At 47.2% G+C, this 25,021-nt stretch overlaps 3 protein-coding genes and 1 long non-coding RNA gene across 4 annotated transcripts in view; 3 read left to right on the top strand and 1 right to left on the bottom strand.

Annotated features, from left to right (window-relative positions):
- The window catches only part of LOC119127287 (C-type lectin lectoxin-Lio2-like), a 68,825-nt gene extending 57,628 nt beyond the window's left edge, over window positions 1-11,197 (top strand). The window contains exons 6-7 of the mRNA XM_037259192.1: window positions 10,673-10,818; window positions 10,893-11,197. Coding sequence (XP_037115087.1) covers window positions 10,673-10,818; window positions 10,893-11,003 — 257 coding nt within the window. The 3' untranslated portion in view covers window positions 11,004-11,197. The remainder of the gene's footprint in view (window positions 1-10,672; window positions 10,819-10,892) is intronic.
- Window positions 1-25,021, bottom strand: part of LOC119127193 — a 665,522-nt gene that overhangs the window by 286,361 nt on the left and 354,140 nt on the right. The window lies entirely within an intron of this gene.
- Window positions 7,456-8,382, top strand: LOC119127305 (macrophage mannose receptor 1-like). The gene is made up of 3 exons (XM_037259218.1): window positions 7,456-7,687; window positions 8,077-8,196; window positions 8,271-8,382. Exons 1-3 carry the CDS (start codon window positions 7,495-7,497, stop codon window positions 8,378-8,380), a joined length of 423 nt encoding a protein of 140 aa, XP_037115113.1. The 5' UTR covers window positions 7,456-7,494; the 3' UTR covers window positions 8,381-8,382.
- On the top strand, window positions 8,597-9,322 carry LOC119127336. Its single transcript, XR_005098808.1, has 3 exons — window positions 8,597-8,675; window positions 8,937-9,080; window positions 9,215-9,322. It is a non-coding gene; the product is annotated as an uncharacterized LOC119127336 (long non-coding RNA).

A 25,021-nucleotide genomic window follows, 5' to 3' on the forward strand; every position in this document is an offset into this window, starting at 1 on the left:
TTTGATGTAGTTGCTGTGTACGTCAATTCTCCCGGACCGGACCTTTCTAGTTATCGAGGCTTGCCTTTATCATCATTTTCCTCATTCATGTGGGAAGCTGTTGTGTCCGAACATCCGAGCAACTTGACTTTGAAATGACGAGCTAAAACCGTTGAGTCAAGTGTCTTTGCGTTGTCTTACGGCGGCAAACGAGCCCCGCTTGTGAATTTTAAGTGCGCACTGGCTGTCAGGATGACGTATTGAAGTTGAGCATATAACTTCAAAATATTCCATCTAAAATTGCTCTTTTATTTTGAAAACCGAATGTGTTTATATGTGCTGTCGCGTTACTGGGCTTTTCCTTCCATCTCTTTTTTTCCGGGTTTACTTTTGTTTTTCCTTCGCTCTGTTTTGTTTTTGTTTTTTTTTATTCCTAAAACATGGGCACGCTTGGAATTCAGGAGCGGCTGATTGGACTTTGTGACACTTAGATGAGTTGCACCGTTAGGGTTAAAGACAGAGAATGTCAACAAGACACAAGAATAATAATAAATGATATATAATAATAGTGATAATACTAGTTTAATAATAATAAAAGTAATACATATAATAATAATAAATAAGAATAATCATTTCTTACAGCCCTGGTCTGTTATCATCACACACACAAAAGTTGCAACACAGTTGTGCAGTTCATAATATCGCTGTGCATCATCAAAATGTGTCGGCATATGTTTTCAAAGATTGCAAAATTGAGTATAGGACTTTTAGGAGACTCTGATTTCAATGCGTGTTCCTTTTTCCTAGTGAATCGCAGAGCGCATCTGAATAATTGCATTTGCCCCCCAGAGTCCATGTTTATTAGGTTTGTTTGATTGATTGATTGATTGATTGATTGATTGATTGATTGATTGATTCCGCAGTTTAAAAGCCCTTCTTCTCCATGAAACACTCAGTCAGGCCTGGCTTGCTTGGGTTTGTACTTTGATATTAGGAAGGGCGGGCGGGCGGTGGGGCTTCTTGAGCTAAGAAGGGGGGAGCGGTCCAACTGTTGCAACGTGTTCCATTCGATTGAGTTGCGTTGTGCTTTAGCACCCTCCAGTGGTGAAATGTGCGATGACCTGATTTGAGCTTAGCTCATTGGTCATCGATACGCCACACGTGCGTAACTGGTGGGTGGGGTAATAGCTGAGGGTGAAGATGATGATGATGATGGCATCTTTTAAGTGGAACGACTTGCACCATTGGTGGCTGATGACATACCTTTTGCCCCACTGTACATCTGAAGCTTAGTATCATCACTTTGGGGCCATTGTGTGCAATCCTTGGCAGGCGTAAGTGATGCTTTTATGCAAACAATCAGCAGCTCCACGTTGCTGCATGGCGCTGGCTGAACCCAAAAATGGAGGACAGGCATGTTTTTGGAAGGGGCCAAAGCGACAATGGGCGTTGGCCCCCCCATCCCCCCTGACAGAAGCCTCGTGCATTTGGTTGAGATGCCCCCAATGAAGAGCACAGAATAAAAACATGCAAGTGTTCCATCAGTGTGCTCTGATCTGTCCGCCTGATCCCCAAATTGTGCCTTCAGCCAACAAGTGTCTTTCCGGGTGGCTCGAGCACGACTCCAGCTGCTACAAGAAGGTGGTGACGCCCAACGGTTGGCTGGGGGCCCGGCACCACTGCGTCTGGCAGGGCGGCGACCTGCTCTCCATCACCACCTCGGCCGAGGAGGACTTTGTGAAGCGCACCATGGGCAAGGTCACCCCCTTCTGGCTGGGACTCTCCAACCAGGTGAGACGGAAGCAGTCGTGGACTCTGCAGCGACAACTGGAACTGTTTTCTTCTTTCCCCCCCAGAAATGCGACGACGTCTGGTGTGGCTTTGAAGGCGGGAGCCAGAAGCTGATCTGGTCCGATGGTGAGACAACGACATACACCAACTGGGCCTCAGACCAATTTAAAAGGTAAGACGTCACATCTTCGCATGCTGTTGTCAGGCGGACACGCGTAAAGGTTCTGGAACCAATTTTGAGAACGAGCACGCAAGGAAAAATAGGAAAATGTTCCTTTTTATAATCTACCGACAGCGCCGACGTCGCGTCCTGCGCCTACGTCAACCAAGGAGCTTATCGTTCGCCTGGGAGGTGGAGGTCTGGCTCCTGCTCTTCCTCGTTGGCCTACATGTGCAAACGGCCGCAGAGTAAGTCTGCACGTCCGTGGTCACGTTGCTGATGAAAGGTGAGATGCGCAAACGGGTCTTTTTTTGCAGGCTGCCCGGAGGGACGGACGTGTACCTCCAATAGTGTTACTGCTGTAATGAAGAGTGAGTTGCAGCACGCTTATTTGCGCTTTAACCATCTCGTCATGGTTTCCTCCTCAATGTTTTTCCTTGTGGCCTCAGCTTCCGACTGCGACGATGGCAACTTCCTTTATGGCGATGATTGCTATCTTTTTGACACGACGTCTAGAACTTGGGAGGATGACGAGAAGTTTTGTCTCGCCCGGCGAGGCCACCTGGCTAGCGTACACTCTAGGCAAGATGTCCAATTCATTATTGGTGAGCACCAAGAAGAACCGCCACAGTCGTCATTTGGCTGAAGCTCTTCTTGCCCTGAAGCTCTTGTTCTCCTTCCTTTCATCAAGATCACGCATATCACTATGATACTTGGGTGGGAGAAAAGAAGAAGGGCAACAACTACGAGTGGACTGACGGAACAGCTTTCTTTGTAAGTGGATTGCTGAAGGCCTTTGGAAAAGTCATGTTGCAGGCATCCGTCTTGTCTAGAAGCATCGGGCAGCCGCTTACAAAGTATTGGCGCTCTGATTTTAGAGAGGAGGCGGTTAAGATGATATATCATGGACGGTCTTTAGGTCTTCAGGGTTAGTTGCTTTGTGCACATTTTCCCCAGACATTTGGGTTGCCAGGGCGGGCACCATGTTTTATTGCAATGTTCATACTACTTTGACTGACAGGGTTAGTTGCTCTGTGCATGTTTTTCCCAGACATGTATTTGGGTTGCCAGGGCGGGCACAATGTTTTATGGCAATGTTCATACTACTTTGACTGACAGGGTTAGTTGCTCTGTGCATGTTTTTCCCAGACATGTATTTGGGTTGCCAGGGCGGGCACAATGTTTTATTGCAATGTTCATACTACTATGACTGACAAAGTGAACAACCAAAGTGAAACTTTAATGCGGCGGGAACATGACCACATCGAATGCAACACGCTAAAGTTCTGTCCAAAATCTCATCCGCAGGACTACGGAAGAACTACCTACTACTCCGATGGTGACTGTTCTTATTTGCATACCAACGAATGGCTGTACAGAAACGTTCGTTGCTCCTACACAACCCCACCGGTCTGCAAAACAGGTGCAAACGTCCCTCCCGAGCGCCCCTTTTGGATGCGTGAAGCATTTGCTCATATTGGCTCCGCTTTTTCTGCAGCCAAGCGCGGAGGGCCTCCACAGCTGCCACCATTAGTCGGCCAGCCGGGTAGGTGTCCCGCACTGCCGCCGTCTTGCGCTGTCTTGCGCTGTCTTACGCCGTCTGGCTCGCAGACTGGACTAAGAAATGCGGCTGGTGGCTGGACTACCCCGAGAGCGACTTCTGCTACCTGATGATCCGCCAGCCCACCATGACCTGGCAGGAGGCGCAAGACGACTGCCAACGCCTCCAAGGGAACCTGCTCAGCATCACCGACGACCATGAGCAGACCTTTGTACATGGTAGGCGGCCATGAATTGAAATATTGGCCATGAACAAGTTGTTGTTGTTATATGTTCATTTCGAACCGATTTAAAACATGAAAATAGGAAAATAAAACACCACTTTAAAGTGCCATATCTAAGTCACTGAAACAAACAACCCAAAACCCCCAACAACAAAGAATGCTCGAGTGTAGTCAGCTTTGTCTTTTTTTTCCCCCTCATACATGTTAAGAAACCAGTTTTTCGACACTTTTTTGGAACACTTGTGTTTGCCCTATTTTCATGCTCATTTTCCAGACCATTCCACAAACCCCTGAGTGACAAAAGTTTGTCTGGGATTATAAAAAGTGCGTTTGTATGCTCCTTGTTATTTTTCCTATTGCTTGACTTATTCGGTGTTACCCCGTATTTCCACACAGTAGTTCAGATATGGCAATCTGTAGGTATCTGGAGTCCGGACTGCTTCTTGCTTTCCTCAGAATTGCAATAACCTTTGACATTTTTGTTTGTACATGATTAATTAATGTGTGATTTCCAGCAGCTTTTTATTGTCAACAGTCACGCCCAGGAATTTTCTTTCAGAAACTCTTTTTCATACCATTGTCAATTTTCACTTTCAGACGAGGCTTCGATTTATACCTGACAAATAATTTTGTTGGCAGTTTGGTTTTACATTAAACCACGTATTCATTTCTGTGGTGATTGTTGGTTTCCATAAGCTGCTGTAAATTGTCCCCAGCGCAATAGATGTTTGTATCATCATCATTTCATGATGTTGGATACACAAGTCGTTGAAGAGGACCAAGGGCAGAGGTTGTTCACCTGTTATGGGATACATGATCTCCAGACTTTTTACAAATTGCTGCCTGTTGCTTAAGTAGCTCCTCAGCCAGTCCAGACCAACTACTCTGATGCCGTGATTTACTGGGTCAAATGCTTTTGGTTGATGAAAATCCCAATAACTTGTTTTTTGATCATCTGATGTTCTCTATTAAGATCCATTAGTGTCCTTCCGGAATCCATATTGACTGTCAGCTAAAAGCTTTTTTTTTTTTTTTCTTCAATCTCGTTTTTCTGTGAACAGTTTTTTTTATTTATATATATATATATATATATATATATATATATATATATATCTCAGTTTTATCACACACACACACATAGGAGGTCTGATCCCCTCAGCCGTCTACCCTGTTTCAGTAGCTCCAATTTGTGTTTGCAAACCGCACTGTTATTGCTGCTTTGGTTTTAATATTTCTCGATGGTCCCCCTGTCTAACTCAATTCCTTTTGAGCTGAGAAAGTCGATCACCCGGAGCTCAACGGATGACGCGTCCTCCTCACTCGGCTCCTCTTGACGATGTCGTTCATTCTGGTACAGGTTACAGCAAGGCGCTGATGAAAGCATCCGCTCTGTGGTTGGGCGCCAATGTCACCATCAGTGACGAAGGCAGCACGTGGGCTGACGGAGCCGCGTTCACTTACGTCCACTCGACTTCAGGTCTGTCGGAGACGGTTGTCTGCTGCCATTTGGAGGAACGGAGGAGCACTGAGATCTTCTCTCCCGCCCCCCAGGTACCGCCGATGGAAATTGTCTTTCCTTCCTCACTGGCAACGGCAACTGGGAGTACGACTCGTGCAACAAGAAGAAGAGAGGTTACGTCTGCAAGAAAAGAGGAAATGGTAAGTGAGAGGCAACGCCCCACCGACTGTCATCGCCCCTTGACGTCTGTCTGTGCCTTGATGTCTCTTTTCCTTTCCTCTTGCAGTAAAGCCTACGCCGGTTCCTGACTGTAAGTCGCCTTCGACTGCGTGGAAAACCATGACCCTGGAGTCACACCATGCCAACCAACAAATTCTGTGCTTTTTCGTTTTTATGAAGTACTCAGCCACGTGTTGAATGTTTTTTGCATCGTTTTACCTTGTACAGCGGCACTTTGGTTGTTTCTCAAGCGCGAAGATGAATTTTCCGGAATCCTTTCAAAATGTAAACGTCTCTGATGCCATTGGGCTAAGCTAACCAAGTCGAGTCCCGGATCTTCCAATTTGCCCGAGAAAATGTAGATTTGGCCAACCGTGACCCGCAAATTGCCCTTTGCTCAAAATGGTGGACTGAAGGGCAAAAACAGGAGCGTGCTCTGATCTGTTCCCCAAATTGTGCCCTCAGCCAGCAAGTGTGCTCCCGGGTGGCTCGACAACGGCACCAACTGCTACAAGAAGGTGGAGGAGCCCAACGGTTGGCTGGGGGCCTGGCACCACTGCGTCCGGATGGGCGGCAACCTGCTCTCCATCACCTCCTCGGCCGAGGAGGACTTTGTGAAGGGCACCATGGGCGAGGACACCCCCTTCTGGCTGGGACTCTCCAACCAGGTGAGACGAAAGCGCAAGCGGCCGTCGACTGCTGCGACAAGTGGGACTGTTGTTCTTTTTCCCCCCAGAAATGCGACAAGTTCTGGTGTCGCTTTGAAGGCGGGAGCCAGAAGCTGACCTGGTCCGATGGCGAGACAATGAATCACGGCAACTGGGCCTCAAATCAACTCGAAAGGTAAGACGTAACAACTTTGCATGCTGTTGTCAGGCGGAGGAGCCAATTTTGAAAAGGGCCACTTGGGGAAAGGAAAAAAAAAACCACGGGAAAATAATTGCTTGTTTCTTTTCTCCCGACAGCGCCGACGTTGCATCCTGCGCCTACGTCAACCAAGGGGGAAGGGGTGAGCCCGGCCAGTGGCGGACTGGCTCCTGTCTTTCCTCGTTGGCCTACATGTGCAAACGGCCGCTGAGTAAGCCTGCACGTTTGTAATCAGGTTGACTTTGAAAAGAGAAAAGCTCCAACAGGTCTTTTTTTATGCAGACTGCCCGAAGTGTTCGCCCAAAAGTGGTCCTGCTGTAGTGACGAGTGAGTTGCAGCACACTTATTTGCACTTGAACATCTTGTCATGGTCATGTTTTTCTTTGTGGCCCCAGCCTCCGACTGCCACGACAACACCTTCCACTATGGCGATTATTGTTATCGTTACGAGACGACGCTTAAAACCTTTGACGTTGCTGAGAAGTTCTGTCTTTCCCGGGGAGGCCACCTGGCTAGCGTCCACTCCAAGAAAGAGGCCCAATTTGTGCATGGTGAGCACCAAGAGCAACCGCCGCAGTCGTCATTCGACTGAAGCTCTTTTTGCCCTGAAGCTCGTGTTCTCCTTCCTTTCCTCAAGATCACTCGCGGACCTCACAATCTGCTTTCGTGGGACTCAAGAAGACGACGGCCGACGACTACGGGTGGAGTGACGGAACAAGTTTTGTAAGTGAATTGCCTTTTAAAAAGTCATTTTTCAAAAGATGAGCTGGGAAAGTCCAAATTTGAGCAGGGTAAAAAAAAGTGGAGAAATGCCGCTCGAGGCTTCAACGATTGGATTGTTTTGGAGGGGAAATGGGTAAAACTTGGGCGCGAGTGAGCGATTGCCGAGGAAGGGCGTTCGGAAGCCGAGCAGACAGAGTCCAACACGCTCATGTCGTCCACAGAACTACAACGAATGGCAAGATGATACCAAGGGCGACTGCGCGTTCCCAAATTCTGTTGGGGAGTTGAGTGCCAGCCCCTGCACAACGCAGCGGCCATTTGTCTGCAAAACAGGTGCAAACGCCCCTCCCGAGCGCTGCTCCTGCACACATCAAGCATTTGCTCATATTTGCAAATCCCCCCCCCCCACGCAGCCAAGCACGGAGGACCTCAACAGCTTCCACCATCAATCGGCCAACTACGTAGGTGTCGTCGCGCACTGCAGCCGTCTTACCCCATCGGCACGCCGTCTTATGCTGTCTTATGTCTGGATTGCAGGCTGGACTGAGAAATGCGGCTGGTGGCTGGACGACCCCTCGGACGACTTCTGCTACCTGATGATCCGCCAGCCCACCAAGACCTGGCAGGAGGCGCAAGCCGACTGCAAAGGCCGCCAAGGGAACCTGCTCAGCATCGCCGACTCGGACGAGCAGGGCTTCGTACGCGGTAGGAGGCCATGAATTCAAATATATTGGCCATAAACAAGTGGATCCATTTTTATTTTCCAACATGAAACAAACAAGAAATAGAAGCTAAAGTAAATCGAAAAAGGCGTCATGTCTTCGTACGCGGTGTTCATACGCGGTAGGCTGGCCATGAAGTTGCTAATTTTTTGAGAAAAACTTTTTTTTTTTTCTTGCTACGCCTTCCTTTCCAACGCAAAACCTGATCAACCTGAGACATGGCCAGCTTTGCTTGGGTGTTTTTATGTTTTCACTCTGTTGCAGTATTGTTAGCGCTTTGTCACGGCCGTGCCACATCCATCAAGTTGAAGTGCAGAGTCAAGTGTTGAGTCGTTTTGGAATAATCTTGCATGTTCTCTTTGGGATCCAAAGGTATCGCCAAGATTCTGATGGGTGATGCCTCCCTGTGGTTGGGCGCCGACGCCTCCATCAAGCGTGACGGCGACAAGTGGACTGACGGATCCCCCTTCTCTTACCTCCGCTCGAGTGCAGGTCGGGCTGAGGCGGTTGTCAGCTGCACTTTGGAGGAACGGATGAGCGCTCAGATCTTGTCTCCCTCCCTCCAGGTGTCGCTGAAGGGGGGAAATGTCTTTCCTTGCTCACTGGCAGCGGCGACTGGAAGCGCGACAAGTGCGACGAGAAGAGAGGCTACGTCTGCAAGAAAAGAGGTAAGTGAGATGTGACGCCCCGCGGGTGACCCGTCATCACGTGTCGACATCCACGTTCTGGTTCCCGCTTCTAGGAAAGACACATCAGCTGCCACTACATGACGGTAAGTTGCCTTCAACGTCTCTGTGAAAAAAGACGGAGAGAAGTCAACGGTTGTGCACTCACAGGCTACAAGGAGGAACTTGTCTGCCAAGACGATTGGAAATTCCTTAAATGTCCCGAGGAAAGAGTCATCCGCATACGGTCGGCTTTCCATGGACGGAGGCGTAGCGACGTCTGTCCCTGTGGCGGCGGATCACGCGGTAAGAATCCTCCAGTGGCATCGTTGTTTTTGGCTCGCTGTCCTGGAGCCGTTTCTGTCGCCATGTTTTCAGTGTTGGAGGTAGTAGCACTAGAAAATGCCTTCCATATTTTGTTTCAAATTTTCATTGAATAAAAATAGGAAAAGAGCTAAGCTGGGCGCTTTATTTGGTTTCCTTTTTTTTCTTTAAAATACCCTGCGTCCTGTAACAAGTGTGTGCGAATAAAATGCGCGCGAAATGGTGGTGTGTTGTCATTTGCAGATGACTGCAGGGTGGAAGGGGCTCTCTCTCACTTTAGAGGATTGTGTGACAACTATCAGATTTGCCCCATTTACCCTGGGGATACGGACTCCTGCCCTGGTATCTCCAAATACCTCCACGTCGTCTACAGCTGTGAGAAGAAAGGTGGGCTTCACATCCTGACACTTGCCGACGATGTGCCAAGGAAAGAATCCAACGGATCCCCAGAAAGAGCGCCAACTCGGGACGGGTGGGTATGAGTGCCCACTGATCATTCCTTCCACTTTGTCTTTCCTCAGTGTGTCTTGACGGTCTGGGCATCGCTGACGGGAGAATCCCAGACTCTTCCTTTACAGCCTCTTCCTCTGAGATCAATGCCGAACCTCACAAAGCGCGTCTGGGGGGCAGCGGTTGCTGGAAACAGTCCAAAATCCGTACGTAAAAAAACCCCAAAAAAAACACAGCTCTCCGTCGTAGTTGCTGGTAGTTTGGTATCCTGAGCAATGGAATGCCTTCCGCCCTCAGTCGGCAGCTGGATCCAGGTGAACCTCGGTCAGAACTTCAAGGTGACAGGCATTGAGACCCAGAAGTGTACATACCAAGGGCAAAGTTCCAGCGTATTTGCGATGCAGTTCAGTATTGACGGAGTGACTTGGTATCGCCACCCAAAGCAGGTGAGCGGTCGTCGACTCGTTTCGTCATCCTGGCTGTTGTCGTTCATTGCAAACGCGCGTTTTGTTTCCAGCCTTCTGTGGGGACGTATATTCTAAACAGGCCCGTGTTCGCCCAGTTCGTCCGCCTCCTGCCAAAGTTTTTGGGCCTACGCTTTGACGTCTTAGGGTGCACGTCTGACGACACCGCTCGTGAGTACGACGTTTGGAATGCAGTGAGAAACTAGCAAGAAACGGGCTTTGATTTTCCCTTCTGACCCACAGACATCTTATGCAGCAGCACAGCCACCAACCTCGGCCTCGACGGTTCAATGACGTGAGTCAGACTTGGTATGACGTTTCTTGCCAAAATGCCTCCTCCTGACTAAACAAAGTACTTCCGCAGGGTCCGGTGCCCACCGGGCTGCGCCCAAGCCTACATGGTCTACGGAACACGGCTCTACAAACCGGTATGTTAATTACCGCACGACCTGCAAGCGGAGTTCTTGATCTATATCTGAGACGTTCTCTGAGTGCAGGACTCAAACATCTGCGCGGCCGCTATTCACTCGGGCGTCATTGAGAACAAGATCGGAGGAGATGTGACTTTGCTGAAGACACTGCCACAGAACGCCTACAACGGCTCCGCCTGTAACGGAATCATCTCGAAAGTGTGCGTGCTCCGCTTTCACTGGCGAGTCCACTGAAAGATGCCCGGCTCATTCTCACTTTACTGTCTGCAGATATGTTGACGAATTGGCTCCGTCTCTGTCTTACACTTTTGCTGCCACGGGTGAGTAGAATGTCCAGAATAGAAAGCATTTCTTCACGTGACGCCATCTTGCACGCAGAGCCGAGATGCTTGGGACCTGAATGGGAGGAGTTTGCGGACTTCTGCTACAAACGTTTTGATGATACAAAGACGTGGTACGGCGCTCGACACTCCTGCTGGGGTCTCGATGCCAATCTGGTGTCCATTCGCTCCGAGGCTGAGCGGGATTGGCTGCAGGACCTCTTGAAGTCTGGTGCGCGCGCGCCAAGCGTCGCTCACATTGGCTCCATATCTGGAAAGCCATTGAGAACTCTGTTGCTGTTTGTCCTCTGCAGCCCCCGGAGACACGTGGACCGGACTGAACGACCTGGTCAATCGCGGCAGATTCGTGTGGTCGGACCGCCGGAAGGTGACCTTCACCAACTGGGCTCCGGGAAAACCTGCCGGCCTGATGGAGAATTGCGTGGCCACCTTGAGCCAGGTAGGTGCAGAAAAGATTGACCCGCTCGCCGAAGACAAGTTTAGATTTAAAATCAATCTCATTTTGACTTTCAGTCTGGCAAATGGAAGAGGATGTCCTGCATGGAATTAAACGGCTACGTGTGCAAGATGCCCACAGCGCGTTATCCGCTGGATTTGGAAAGTGCCAACGCAATTTGCGAGTAATCATATGATTGCAATTGACCTTGCGTGATCATTCTGCTTGGTTTACCATGCATTTTGATTGACTGATTGATTTACCATGCATTCTTATGATTGATTTACCATGCATTGGTCGTCTTGTTAGAGTTACCATGTGTTATTATTCTGTTTAAGTTACCATGCATTCTTCTTCTTCTTGACTTAAGATGTGATATTATGATTTACCATGTGTTATTATTCTGTTTAAGTTACCATGCATTCTTCTTCTTCTTGACTTAACATGTGATATTATGATTTACCATGCATTATTATTATTTTGTTCAATTTACCATGCATTATTATGATTGATGAACCATGCATTAGTCTTTTTGTTAGATTTACCATGTGTTAATTATTCTGTTTAAGTTACCATGCATTCGTCTTCTTCTTTTTGACTTAACATGTGATATTATGATTTACCATGCATTATTATTATTTTGTTCAATTTACCATGCATTATGATTGATTAACCATGCATTAGTCGTCTTGTTAGATTTACCACGTGTTATTGTTCTGTTTAAGTTACCATGCATTCTTCTTCTTGACTTAACGTGATATTATTATTTTGTTCAATTTACCATGTTATTATTCTCTTAGATTTACCATGCATTTTCCTAATTGATTTCTTATATTTCATTTACTTATTGTTAAATTCACCATGCATTATTATTCCATCTGTTGTTTTACCATGTTTAATTGACCCCAAAAAAACAATAAAATAATAAAGACAATTGGTGTCACCTGTTAACTCATTGAATAGTTTACTGATTTGGACAGGGCAATTTTATAATCTGGTCAATTAGATCATACTTTATTACTCCTGATGTACGAGTATTAGTCAGACCTCATGTTGCCATTTTGGTGCATTTTTGCATTGCTCTTTGTAACAATTTGGAAAAAAAGATGTACTCTCTTGCTATCCACGTCATGAAATCCATCCATTGTCCTGAAGTGCTTATCCTCACGAGGGTCGTGGCTAGCCTATTCCAGCTGGGGGCACATCCTGAACTGAGTGCCAGGCAGTGGCAGGACCCACATCATTCCCATCACCCCCCTTCCAAAAAAAAAGAAAACAAGTAGGAGCGGTCAATCGGCCTACCATGAATGTTTTTGAAACGTGGGAGGAAACCTACGCATGCAAACATGCAAACCCCACACGAGATGGCACTAAAGCCTGCGCCTAACGTACTGCACAAATCAAGCATTAGATATCAAAATTCTACCACACTAGTGTCGTGTAAAAAACAAAAAGTCACAAGATGACAACCATGGAAACAAATTGATGGCATCGTGACCCCTGACTGTTTCATGCAAAGATGTGCACTGCACTTTTTAAGCACTGAACCGAACTGACCCAAATTGCAAATAGGCTACATAAAATACATCTTTTTTTTTTTCCCCTGCTCACTGTGGTACCTCTTTTTTTTTTTTTTTTTTTTTGCTTTTGAAAGCTTTTGATTGTACAGACCATTAGTGGTGGTAATGCTAGGATTGGACAAACCTTCACACATCATAATACAAGGGAAGCAAACTAACTCAAAACATACATTTAGCATAAGCAAGCAGAAATAACAAATGGTCACATCATAAAGATCTATTTGCAGGCAAACAATACTATAAATATCATAAGCACACAATATAGTATAAAAGAACGTTCTTTTTGACAGCCTCTGTGGTTGCCAATAAACAGTCCTTGAGTGTCAGATGACGACGGATCCTTAATGCAGTGGACTTGAGCCACTGACAGATGGCGACATTTCGCTTCTTTAAACATACTTACACATTTCCGACGCTCACCTGCTCTCGACTTTTTAACTTGCAACAAAACGGGAACACTTCTAAGAAATACAAAGGACACATCGATCCATGCCCTTCTTGGTGCTTATTTTGGGCTTGATCTAGTTTCAAGGTAGAAGATTTCAAGCAACATATTTAGCTAAAGTTCGTCCTGCAGTGGCATTCCAGGAGCTCGCAATACGCGACGCAATGTCTCATAGCTACAAAACCGTAGCAGCTCAAACGAACGTTTTTACGGCACAAACCAGCACAAACGAACGGTACCATTTTGGGTCCATTTGCCAGTCAATGGGGGGGAGGGTCGAAATTAAATTCAAGTAATAGCAAGCGCCGTGTCCGTTTGTGTGTCTGCGCCCTCTTGTTGAAAGGCTTATCGGTCCATCCGTGGATTTTGGTTCTCTGCTGCTGTTGTTGTTGTTGTTGAATAACGATCGTCCCCAAAAATGACACTGGGTCCCCATTGTGACCTGCAGTGAAAATGAAAGAAAATGTCACGTTTGTTTTCAAAATTTGCATTATTTATTCAACTGTTATTTCTTTTTTTTATGGACATTTATTGAGTGCGCAGCCATGCCACTCGAGACATTTCATGTGGGGAATTTTGTCCCTAAATTGATACTTTTTAGTTGTTATTATCATCCATTTGACCAATAGTGAACAACTATGTGTCTGTGCTCTTGTTAAACCAACGTATCGTTGTGGAAGAAGCCTTGAACGTTCTGACGACTCCCCCGCAGCAAAGCCAAAGGAGTGTGATGAGTCCAAAGTCATTTTTCAATTTGTTCGCCATTGCTGTGTGGTGCTGTCACGTGTCTGCCTGTCGGAAGGAACGACTCGGCCCCGCCCCCTGGTTTCAGGCAACCTTGGACTCGCAACATAAGTAACAAAGCAGTGGTGCCGTTTGTGTGTCTGCTCCCTCTTGTTGAAAACCGAGCCCCCTTGTTGCTTAATACTGATCAATTGCTTCCCATTGTGACCTGCAGTAAAAATGAAAGAAAATGTCACGTTGGTTTTCAAAATTTGCATTATGTATTGAGTACATTGTCAATAGAATTGCCACTCGGTTCCATTTCACTCAATTGCAGGTTTCTCTGCACGGGTGCATGGCAAATAAGTCACCCCCTTCTCCTCAAATCGAGTCACTTTGCTACAAAGTAGGATGAGCTGGCCAGTCTACACCGAGTGTTTACAAGCAATGCCGAAAGGAAAAGGCACGTTCACAGAGGAGTTGAATCAAAGATTCAATAAAAAATATGATACTTTTAATGATCCTATTTATATTATAGATATTATGAATAAAAAGTATTCTACATATGTTTTGTGCTTTTGCATTCGAGGCCTGCGAGGCTCAATTGGAGACGCTTTCCCCTCATTTCTCCCAGATTCATTTGCTCCTCGTTCATTTTCATTCAAAAGCACGTCCGCTAAATGTATTTTCTCATGTTCTCTGAAAATCAACACGAATTCTGAGAGGCGTGAATGGAAAAGCTTCTGTAGTCTTGTGTATACTTGAACATAAATTGAGTGACACCTCATTGAATTCCAACTTTCATACTTGGATTTAATTATTTATATTTACTGTTAAAGTAAAGAGTTGGCTGATTTTCGCTGTTGTTCACGTCCAGAACATTTACAAAGTCACACAATCTAAAGGAATCAAAGTAGGCTGTTTTTTTTTTTTTTTTTGGTCATACACTCACGCGCGCGCGCGCCACTCCCCACGTCGCTTGAGAGTGCTTTGAGATGACTACCTTCGAATGTGACGTGTTTGATGTGTGGGCGTGGCCTGCCTCTCGCTCGGTGCAGGGTGGACCAAACGTTCATTTTTCCTCTGTACTTGAATCCACTCGCAGTGAGGCGACTTATCATTTCTGTTCTCCCGACTAGAATCGTTACGACCCTCAGTGAGAGGGGGATATTCCTCCAACATGTGGGAAGAACTAAAGCGTGTTCTTCTCCTGATTGGCATATATTGGGCATGTGCTTCAGGTAAGCAATTTGTATCTTTAGTCCATTGAAACAACAGTAAAGAGCTGGAATGTACTGTACTGTGAGTTAGCACGACTGCATCTGCTTCTATTCTAACATTACGGTGCCTGAGAGAAAAAAAAAATCATTGCAATGTCACACATTTGGACGACAAACACTTTGAGGAACTTTGAAGAATCCTCATTATTCGGACACTTTGATGTAGTTGCTGTGTACGTCAATTCTCCCGGACCGGACCTTTCTAGTTATCGAGGCTTGCCTTTATCATCATTTTCCTCATTCATGTGGGAAGCTGTTGTGTCCGAACATCCGAGCAACTTGACTTTGAAATGACGAGCTAAAACCGTTGAGTCAAGTGTCTTTGCGTTGTCTTACGGCGGCAAACGAGCCCCGCTTGTGAATTTTAAGTGCGCACTGGCTGTCAGGATGACGTATTGAAGTTGAGCATATAACTTCAAAATATTCCATCTAAAATTGCTCTTTTATTTTGAAAACCGAATGTGTTTATATGTGCTGTCGCGTTACTGGGCTTTTCCTTCCATCTCTTTTTTTCCGGGTTTACTTTTGGTTTTCCTTCGCTCTGTTTTGTTTTTGTTTTTTTTTATTCCTAAAACATGGGCACGCTTGGAATTCAGGAGCGGCTGATTGGACTTTGTGACACTTAGATGAGTTGCACCGTTAGGGTTAAAGACAGAGAATGTCAACAAGACACAAGAATAATAATAAATGATATATAATAATAGTGATAATACTAGTTTAATAATAATAAAAGTAATACATATAATAATAATAAATAAGAATAATCATTTCTTACAGCCCTTTATACAATATATTATGCACATGTGTATATAGACAAGATAATTCTTGGCGCCCCTATTATAAGGATATTTTCATGATTTATATGAGCTAATTATAATGAATAATAATCAATCATTATTAGTCATTATTATTAAGTTTCTTACAATCCTTGATACAGTATTAGTAATAATTTCTTACAGCCCCTTTATACAATAGATATTTCTTAGCACCTCTGTTATAAAAAAAATCATGGTTATTATGATCTAAATCTAGATCATAATCATTGTTATATTAATAATTGTAATTATATTATTAATAATACACCTTCGTGTCTGGTCTGTTATCACACACACAAAAGTTGCAACACAGTTGTGCAGTTCATAATATCGCTGTGCATCATCAAAATGTGTCGGCATATGTTTTCAAAGATTGCAAAATTGAGTAGGACTTTTAGGAGACTTCAATGCGTGTTCATTTCCTAGTGAATCGCAGAGCGCATCTGAATAATTGCATTTGCCCCCCAGAGTCCATGTTTATTAGGTTTGATTGATTGATTGATTGATTGATTGATTGATTGATTGATTGATTGATTGATTGATTGATTGATTGATTGAGCCCGCAGTTTAAAAGCCCTTCTTCTCCATGAAACACTCAGTCAGGCCTGGCTTGCTTGGCTTTGTACTTTGATATAAGGAAGGACGGGCGGGCGGGCTTCTTGAGCTATGAAGGGGGGAGCGGTCCAACTGTTGCAACGTGTTCCATTCGCTTGAGTTGCGTTGTGCTTTAGCACCCTCCAGTGGTGAAATGTGCGATGACCTGATTTGAGCTTAGGTCATTGGTCATCGATACGCCACACGTGCGTAACTGGTGGGTGGGGTAATAGCTGAGGGTGAAGATGATGATGATGATGGCATCTTTTAAGTGGAACGACTTGCACCATTGGTGGCTGATGACATACCTTTTGCCCCACTGTACATCTGAAGCTTAGTATCATCACTTTGGGGCCATTGTGTGCAATCCTTGGCAGGCGTAAGTGATGCTTTTATGCAAACAATCAGCAGCTCCACGTTGCTGCATGGCGCTGGCTGAACCCAAAAATGGAGGACAGGCATGTTTTTGGAAGGGGCTAAAGCGACAATGGGCGTTGGCCCCCCCATCCCCCCTGACAGAATCCTTGTGCATTTGGTTGAGATCCCCCAATGAAGAGCACAGAATAAAAACATGCAAGTGTTCCATCAGTGTGCTCTGATCTGTCCGCCTGATCCCCAAATTGTGCCTTCAGCCAACAAGTGTCTTTCCGGGTGGCTCGAGCACGACTCCAGCTGCTACAAGAAGGAGGTGAAGCCCAACGGTTGGCTGGGGGCCCGGCACCACTGCGTCTGGCAGGGCGGCGACCTGCTCTCCATCACCACCTCGGCCGAGGAGGACTTTGTGAAGGGCACCATGGGCGAGGACACCCGCTTCTGGCTGGGACTCTCCAACCAGGTGAGACGGAAGCAGTCGTGGACTCTGCAGCGACAACTGGAACCGTTTTCTTTTTTCCCCCCCAGAAATGCGACGACGTCTGGTGTGGCTTTGTAGCCGGAAGCCAGGAGCTGATCTGGTCTGATGGCGAGACAACGACACACACCAACTGGGCCTTAGACCAATTTAAAAGGTAAGAAGTCACATCTTCGCATGCTGTTGTCAGGCGGACGCGTAAAGGTTCTGGAACCAATTTTGAGAACGAGCACTCAGGGAAAAATAGGAAAATGTTCCTTTTTATAATCTACCGACAGCGCCGACGTCGCGTCCTGCGCCTACGTCAACCAAGGAGCTTATCGTTTGCCTGGGAGGTGGAGGTCTGGCTCCTGCGCTTCCTCGTTGGCCTACATGTGCAAACGGCCGCTGAGTAAGTCTGCACGTCCGTGGTCACGTTGCTGATGTAAGGTGAGATGCGCAAACGGGTCTTTTATTGCAGGCTGCCCGGAGGGACGGACGTGTACCTCCAATAGTGTTACTGCTGTAATGAAGAGTGAGTTGCAGCACGCTTATTTGCGCTTTAACCATCTCGTCATGGTTTCCTCCTCAATGTTTTTCCTTGTGGCCTCAGCTTCCGACTGCGACGATGGCAACTTCCTTTATGGCGATGATTGCTATCTTTTTGACACGACGTCTAGAACTTGGGAGGATGACGAGAAGTTTTGTCTCGCCCGGCGAGGCCACCTGGCTAGCGTACACTCTGAGCAAGATGTCCGATTCATTCTTGGTGAGCACCAAGAAGAACCGCCACAGTCGTCATTTGGCTGAAGCTCTTCTTGCCCTGAAGCTCTTGTTCTCCTTCCTTTCATCAAGATCACTCATATTACTATTCTACTTGGATGGGAGAAAAGAAGAAGGGCAACAACTACGAGTGGACTGACGGAACAGCTTTCTTTGTAAGTGGATTGCTGAAGGCCTTTGGAAAAGTCATGTTGCAGGCATCCGTCTTGTCTAGAAGCATCGGGCAGCCGCTTACAAAGTATTGGCGCGCTGATTTTAGAGAGGAGGCGGTTAAGATGATATATCCTGGACGGTGGCTCGGGTTTGTCTTTAGGTCTTCAGGGTTAGTTGCTTTGTGCACGTTTTCCCCAGACATTTGGGTTGCCAGGGCGGGCACAATGTTTTATGGCAATGTTCATACTACTTTGACTGACAGGGTTAGTTGCTTTGCGCATGTTTTTCCCCAGACATTTATTTGGGTTGCCAGGGCGGGCACAATGTTTTATTGCAATGTTCATACTACTATGACTGACAAAGTGAAACCAACAACCAAAGTGAAACTTTAATGAGAGAAGGTACGAAAACGGTGCAAGTGAGGAAATGCGGCGGGAACATGACCACATCGAATGCAACACGCTAAAGTTCTGTCCAAAATCTCATCCGCAGGACTACGGAAAAGTTGGCTACAGCTCCAGTGGTGACTGTTCATATTTGGATTCCAACGAAGAGCTGTACAGAAACCGTAATTGCCGCTGGACATACCCACCGGTCTGCAAAACAGGTGCAAACGTCCCTCCCGAGCGCCCCTTTTGGATGCGTGAAGCATTTGCTCATATTGGCTCCGCTTTTTCTGCAGCCAAGCGCGGAGGGCCTCCACAGCTGCCACCATTAGTCGGCCAGCCGGGTAGGTGTCCCGCACTGCCGCCGTCTTGCGCTGTCTTGCGCTGTCTTACGCCGTCTGGCTCGCAGACTGGACTAAGAAATGCGGCTGGTGGCTGGACTACCCCGAGAGCGACTTCTGCTACCTGATGATCCGCCAGCCCACCATGACCTGGCAGGAGGCGCAAGACGACTGCCAACGCCTCCAAGGGAACCTGCTCAGCATCACCGACGACCATGAGCAGACCTTTGTACATGGTAGGCGGCCATGAATTGAAATATTGGCCATGAACAAGTTGTTGTTGTTATATGTTCATTTCGAACCGATTTAAAACATGAAAATAGGAAAATAAAACACCACTTTAAAGTGCCATATCTAAGTCACTGAAACAAACAACCCAAAACCCCCAACAACAAAGAATGCTCGAGTGTAGTCAGCTTTGTCTTTTTTTTCCCCCTCATACATGTTAAGAAACCAGTTTTTCGACACTTTTTTGGAACACTTGTGTTTGCCCTATTTTCATGCTCATTTTCCAGACCATTCCACAAACCCCTGAGTGACAAAAGTTTGTCTGGGATTATAAAAAGTGCGTTTGTATGCTCCTTGTTATTTTTCCTATTGCTTGACTTATTCGGTGTTACCCCGTATTTCCACACAGTAGTTCAGATATGGCAATCTGTAGGTATCTGGAGTCCGGACTGCTTCTTGCTTTCCTCAGAATTGCAATAACCTTTGACATTTTTGTTTGTACATGATTAATTAATGTGTGATTTCCAGCAGCTTTTTATTGTCAACAGTCACGCCCAGGAATTTTCTTTCAGAAACTCTTTTTCATACCATTGTCAATTTTCACTTTCAGACGAGGCTTCGATTTATACCTGACAAATAATTTTGTTGGCAGTTTGGTTTTACATTAAACCACGTATTCATTTCTGTGGTGATTGTTGGTTTCCATAAGCTGCTGTAAATTGTCCCCAGCGCAATAGATGTTTGTATCATCATCATTTCATGATGTTGGATACACAAGTCGTTGAAGAGGACCAAGGGCAGAGGTTGTTCACCTGTTATGGGATACATGATCTCCAGACTTTTTACAAATTGCTGCCTGTTGCTTAAGTAGCTCCTCAGCCAGTCCAGACCAACTACTCTGATGCCGTGATTTACTGGGTCAAATGCTTTTGGTTGATGAAAATCCCAATAACTTGTTTTTTGATCATCTGATGTTCTCTATTAAGATCCATTAGTGTCCTTCCGGAATCCATATTGACTGTCAGCTAAAAGCTTTTTTTTTTTTTTCTTCAATCTCGTTTTTCTGTGAACAGTTTTTTTTATTTATATATATATATATATATATATATCTCAGTTTTATCACACACACACACACACACATATATATGCAATATCCGCATTTTTGTGTCAGATGCTGGTTGAGGTCTGATCCCCTCAGCCGTCTACCCTGTTTCAGTAGCTCCAATTTGTGTTTGCAAACCGCACTGTTATTGCTGCTTTGGTTTTAATATTTCTCGATGGTCCCCCTGTCTAACTCAATTCCTTTTGAGCTGAGAAAGTCGATCACCCGGAGCTCAACGGATGACGCGTCCTCCTCACTCGGCTCCTCTTGACGATGTCGTTCATTCTGGTACAGGTTACAGCAAGGCGCTGATGAAAGCATCCGCTCTGTGGTTGGGCGCCAATGTCACCATCAGTGACGAAGGCAGCACGTGGGCTGACGGAGCCGCGTTCACTTACGTCCACTCGACTTCAGGTCTGTCGGAGACGGTTGTCTGCTGCCATTTGGAGGAACGGAGGAGCACTGAGATCTTCTCTCCCGCCCCCCAGGTACCGCCGATGGAAATTGTCTTTCCTTCCTCACTGGCAACGGCAACTGGGAGTACGACTCGTGCAACAAGAAGAAGAGAGGTTACGTCTGCAAGAAAAGAGGAAATGGTAAGTGAGAGGCAACGCCCCACCGACTGTCATCGCCCCTTGACGTCTGTCTGTGCCTTGATGTCTCTTTTCCTTTCCTCTTGCAGTAAAGCCTACGCCGGTTCCTGACTGTAAGTCGCCTTCGACTGCGTGGAAAACCATGACCCTGGAGTCACACCATGCCAACCAACAAATTCTGTGCTTTTTCGTTTTTATGAAGTACTCAGCCACGTGTTGAATGTTTTTTGCATCGTTTTACCTTGTACAGCGGCACTTTGGTTGTTTCTCAAGCGCGAAGATGAATTTTCCGGAATCCTTTCAAAATGTAAACGTCTCTGATGCCATTGGGCTAAGCTAACCAAGTCGAGTCCCGGATCTTCCAATTTGCCCGAGAAAATGTAGATTTGGCCAACCGTGACCCGCAAATTGCCCTTTGCTCAAAATGGTGGACTGAAGGGCAAAAACAGGAGCGTGCTCTGATCTGTTCCCCAAATTGTGCCCTCAGCCAGCAAGTGTGCTCCCGGGTGGCTCGACAACGGCACCAACTGCTACAAGAAGGTGGAGGAGCCCAACGGTTGGCTGGGGGCCTGGCACCACTGCGTCCGGATGGGCGGCGACCTGCTCTCCATCACCTCCTCGGCCGAGGAGGACTTTGCGAAGGGCACCATGGGCGAGGACACCCCCTTCTGGCTGGGACTCTCCAACCAGGTGAGACGGAAGCGCAAGCGGCCGTCGACTGCTGCGACAAGTGGGACTGTTGTTCTTTTCCCCCCCAGAAATGCGACAAGTTCTGGTGTCGCTTTGAAGGCGGGAGCCAGAAGCTGACCTGGTCCGATGGCGAGACAATGAATCACGCCAACTGGGCCTCAAATCAACTCGAAAGGTAAGACGTAACAACTTGGCATGCTGTTGTCAGGCGGAGGAGCCAATTTTGAATAGGGCCACTTTGGGAAAGGAAAAAAAAAAAAACTGGGGAAAATAATTGCTTGTTTCTTTTCTCCCGGCAGCGCCGACATTGCATCCTGCGCCTACGTCAACCAAGGGGGAAGGGGGGAGCCCGGCCAGTGGCGGACTGGCTCCTGTCTTTCCTCGTTGGCCTACATGTGCAAACGGCCGCTGAGTAAGCCTGCACGTTTGTAATCAGGTTGACTTTGAAAAGAGAAAAGCTCCAACAGGTCTTTTTTTATGCAGACTGCCCGAAGTGTTCGCCCAAAAGTGGTCCTGCTGTAGTGACGAGTGAGTTGCAGCACACTTATTTGCACTTGAACATCTTGTCATGGTCATGTTTTTCTTTGTGGCCCCAGCCTCCGACTGCCACGACAACACCTTCCACTATGGCGATTATTGTTATCGTTACGAGACGACGCTTAAAACCTTTGACGTTGCTGAGAAGTTCTGTCTTTCCCGGGGAGGCCACCTGGCTAGCGTCCACTCCAAGAAAGAGGCCCAATTTGTGCATGGTGAGCACCAAGAGCAACCGCCGCAGTCGTCATTCGACTGAAGCTCTTTTTGCCCTGAAGCTCGTGTTCTCCTTCCTTTCCTCAAGATCACTCGCGGACCTCACAATCTGCTTTCGTGGGACTCAAGAAGACGACGGCCGACGACTACGAGTGGAGTGACGGAACAAGTTTTGTAAGTGAATTGCCTTTTAAAAAGTCATTTTTCAAAAGATGAGCTGGGAAAGTCCAAATTTGAGCAGGGTAAAAAAAAGTGGAGAAATGCCGCTCGAGGCTTCAACGATTGGATTGTTTTGGAGGGGAAATGGGTAAAACTTGGGCGCGAGTGAGCGATTGCCGAGGAAGGGCGTTCGGAAGCCGAGCAGACAGAGTCCAACACGCTCATGTCGTCCACAGAACTACAACGAATGGCAAGATGATACCAAGGGCGACTGCGCGTTCCCAAATTCTGTTGGGGAGTTGAGTGCCAGCCCCTGCACAACGCAGCGGCCATTTGTCTGCAAAACAGGTGCAAACGCCCCTCCCGAGCGCTGCTCCTGCACACATCAAGCATTTGCTCATATTTGCAAATCCCCCCCCCCACGCAGCCAAGCACGGAGGACCTCAACAGCTTCCACCATCAATCGGCCAACTACGTAGGTGTCGTCGCGCACTGCAGCCGTCTTACCCCATCGGCACGCCGTCTTATGCTGTCTTATGTCTGGATTGCAGGCTGGACTGAGAAATGCGGCTGGTGGCTGGACGACCCCTCGGACGACTTCTGCTACCTGATGATCCGCCAGCCCACCAAGACCTGGCAGGAGGCGCAAGCCGACTGCAAAGGCCGCCAAGGGAACCTGCTCAGCATCGCCGACTCGGACGAGCAGGGCTTCGTACGCGGTAGGAGGCCATGAATTCAAATATATTGGCCATAAACAAGTGGATCAATTCTTATTCTCCAACATGAAGCAAACGAGAAATAGAAGCTAAAGTAAATTGAAAAAGGCGTCATGTCTTCGTACGCGGTCTTCATACGGCCATGAATTTGCCAAGTCTTTGAGAAAAACCTTTTTTTCCTGCTACGCCTTCCTTTCCAACTCAAACCTGATAAACCCGAGCGAGATATGGCCAGCGTTGCTCGGTTGTTGTTGTTTTTTGTTGTTGTTTCACTCTCTGTTGCAGTATTGTTAGCGCTTTGTCACGGCTGTGCCGCACCCATCAGGTTGTAGTGCAGAGTCAAGTGTGAGTCGTTTTGGAATAATCTTGCATGTTCTCCTTGGGATCCAAAGGTATCGCCAAGCTTCTGGCGATGAATGATGACGCCTCCCTGTGGTTGGGCGCCGACGCCTCCATCAAGCGTGACGGCGACAAGTGGACTGACGGATCCCCCTTCTCTTACCTCCGCTCGAGTGCAGGTCGGGCTGAGGCGGTTGTCAGCTGCACTTTGGAGGAACGGATGAGCGCTCAGATCTTGTTTCCCTCCCTCCCTCCCTCCCTCCCTCCCTCCAGGTGTCACTGAAGGGGGGGAATGTCTTTTCTTGCTCACTGGCAGCGGCGACTGGAAGCGCGACAAGTGCGACGAGAAGAGAGGCTACGTCTGCAAGAAAAGAGGTAAGTGAGATGTGACGCCCCGCGGGTGACCGTCATCACGTGTCGACATCCACGTTCTGGTTCCCGCTTCTAGGAAAAACAGCAAAACCTCAGCTGCCACATGACGGTAAGTCGCCTTCAACGTCTCTGTGAAAAAAGACGGAGAGAAGTCAAGAGTTGTGCTCTCACAGGCTACAAGGAGGAACTTGTCTGCCAAGACGATTGGAAATTCCTTGAATGTCCCGATGAAAAAGTCATCCGCATACGGTCGGCTTTCTATGGACGGAAGGATAGCGACGTCTGTCCCAGTGGCGGCGGATCACGCGGTAAGAATCCTCCAGTGGCATTGTTGTTTTTGGCTCGCTGTCCTGGAGCCGTTTCTGTCGCCATGTTTTCAGTGTTGGAGGTAGTAGTAACTCGTTCGTAACATATAATTCAATATCAATATGCATGGGCATTGATGCGTGAGCGATGGCACTAGAAAATGCCTTCCATATTTTGTTTCAAATTTTCATTGAATAAAAATAGAAATTGATTAAAAAGAGCTAAGAGCTTTTTTTTCTTAAAAATACCCTGCGTCCTGTGACAAGTTGAAGTCAGTATTTAAGTGTGCGAATAAAATGAGCGTGAAATGGTGGTGTGTTGTGACTTGCAGATGACTGCAGGGTGGAAGGGGCTCTCTCTCACTTTAGAGGATTGTGCGACAACTATCAGATTTGCTCCACTGACCTTACGGATACGGACTCCTGCCCTGGTGTCTCCAAATACCTCCACGTCGTCTACAGCTGTGAGAAGAAAGGTGGGCTTCACGTCCTGACACTTGCCGATGATGTGCCAAGGAAAGAATCCAACGGATCCCCAGAAAGAGCGCCAGCTCGGGACGGGTGGGTATGAGTGCCCACTGATCATTCCTTCCACTTTGTCTTTCCTCAGTGTGTCTTGACGGTCTGGGCATCGCTGACGGGAGAATCCCAGACTCTTCCTTTACAGCCTCTTCCTCTGCGATCAATGCCGAACCTTGCAAAGCGCGTCTGGGGGGCAGCGGTTGCTGGAAGCCGTCCAAAATCCGTACGTAAAAAAAAAAAAAAAAACACAGCTCTCCGTCGTAGTTGCTGGTAGTTTGGTATCCTGAGCAACGGAATGCCTTCCGCCCTCAGTCGGCAGCTGGATCCAGGTGAACCTTGGTCAGAACTTCAAGGTGACAGGCATTGAGACCCAGAAGTGTACATACCAAGGCCAAAGTTCCAGCGTATTTGCGATGCAGTTCAGTATTGACGGAGTGACTTGGTATCGCCACCCAAAGCAGGTGAGCGGTCGTCGACTGGTTTTGTCATCCAGGCTGTTGT

Source organism: Syngnathus acus, chromosome 9, assembly GCF_901709675.1.
Source record: "Syngnathus acus chromosome 9, fSynAcu1.2, whole genome shotgun sequence".
Lineage (NCBI taxonomy): Eukaryota > Metazoa > Chordata > Actinopteri > Syngnathiformes > Syngnathidae > Syngnathus > Syngnathus acus.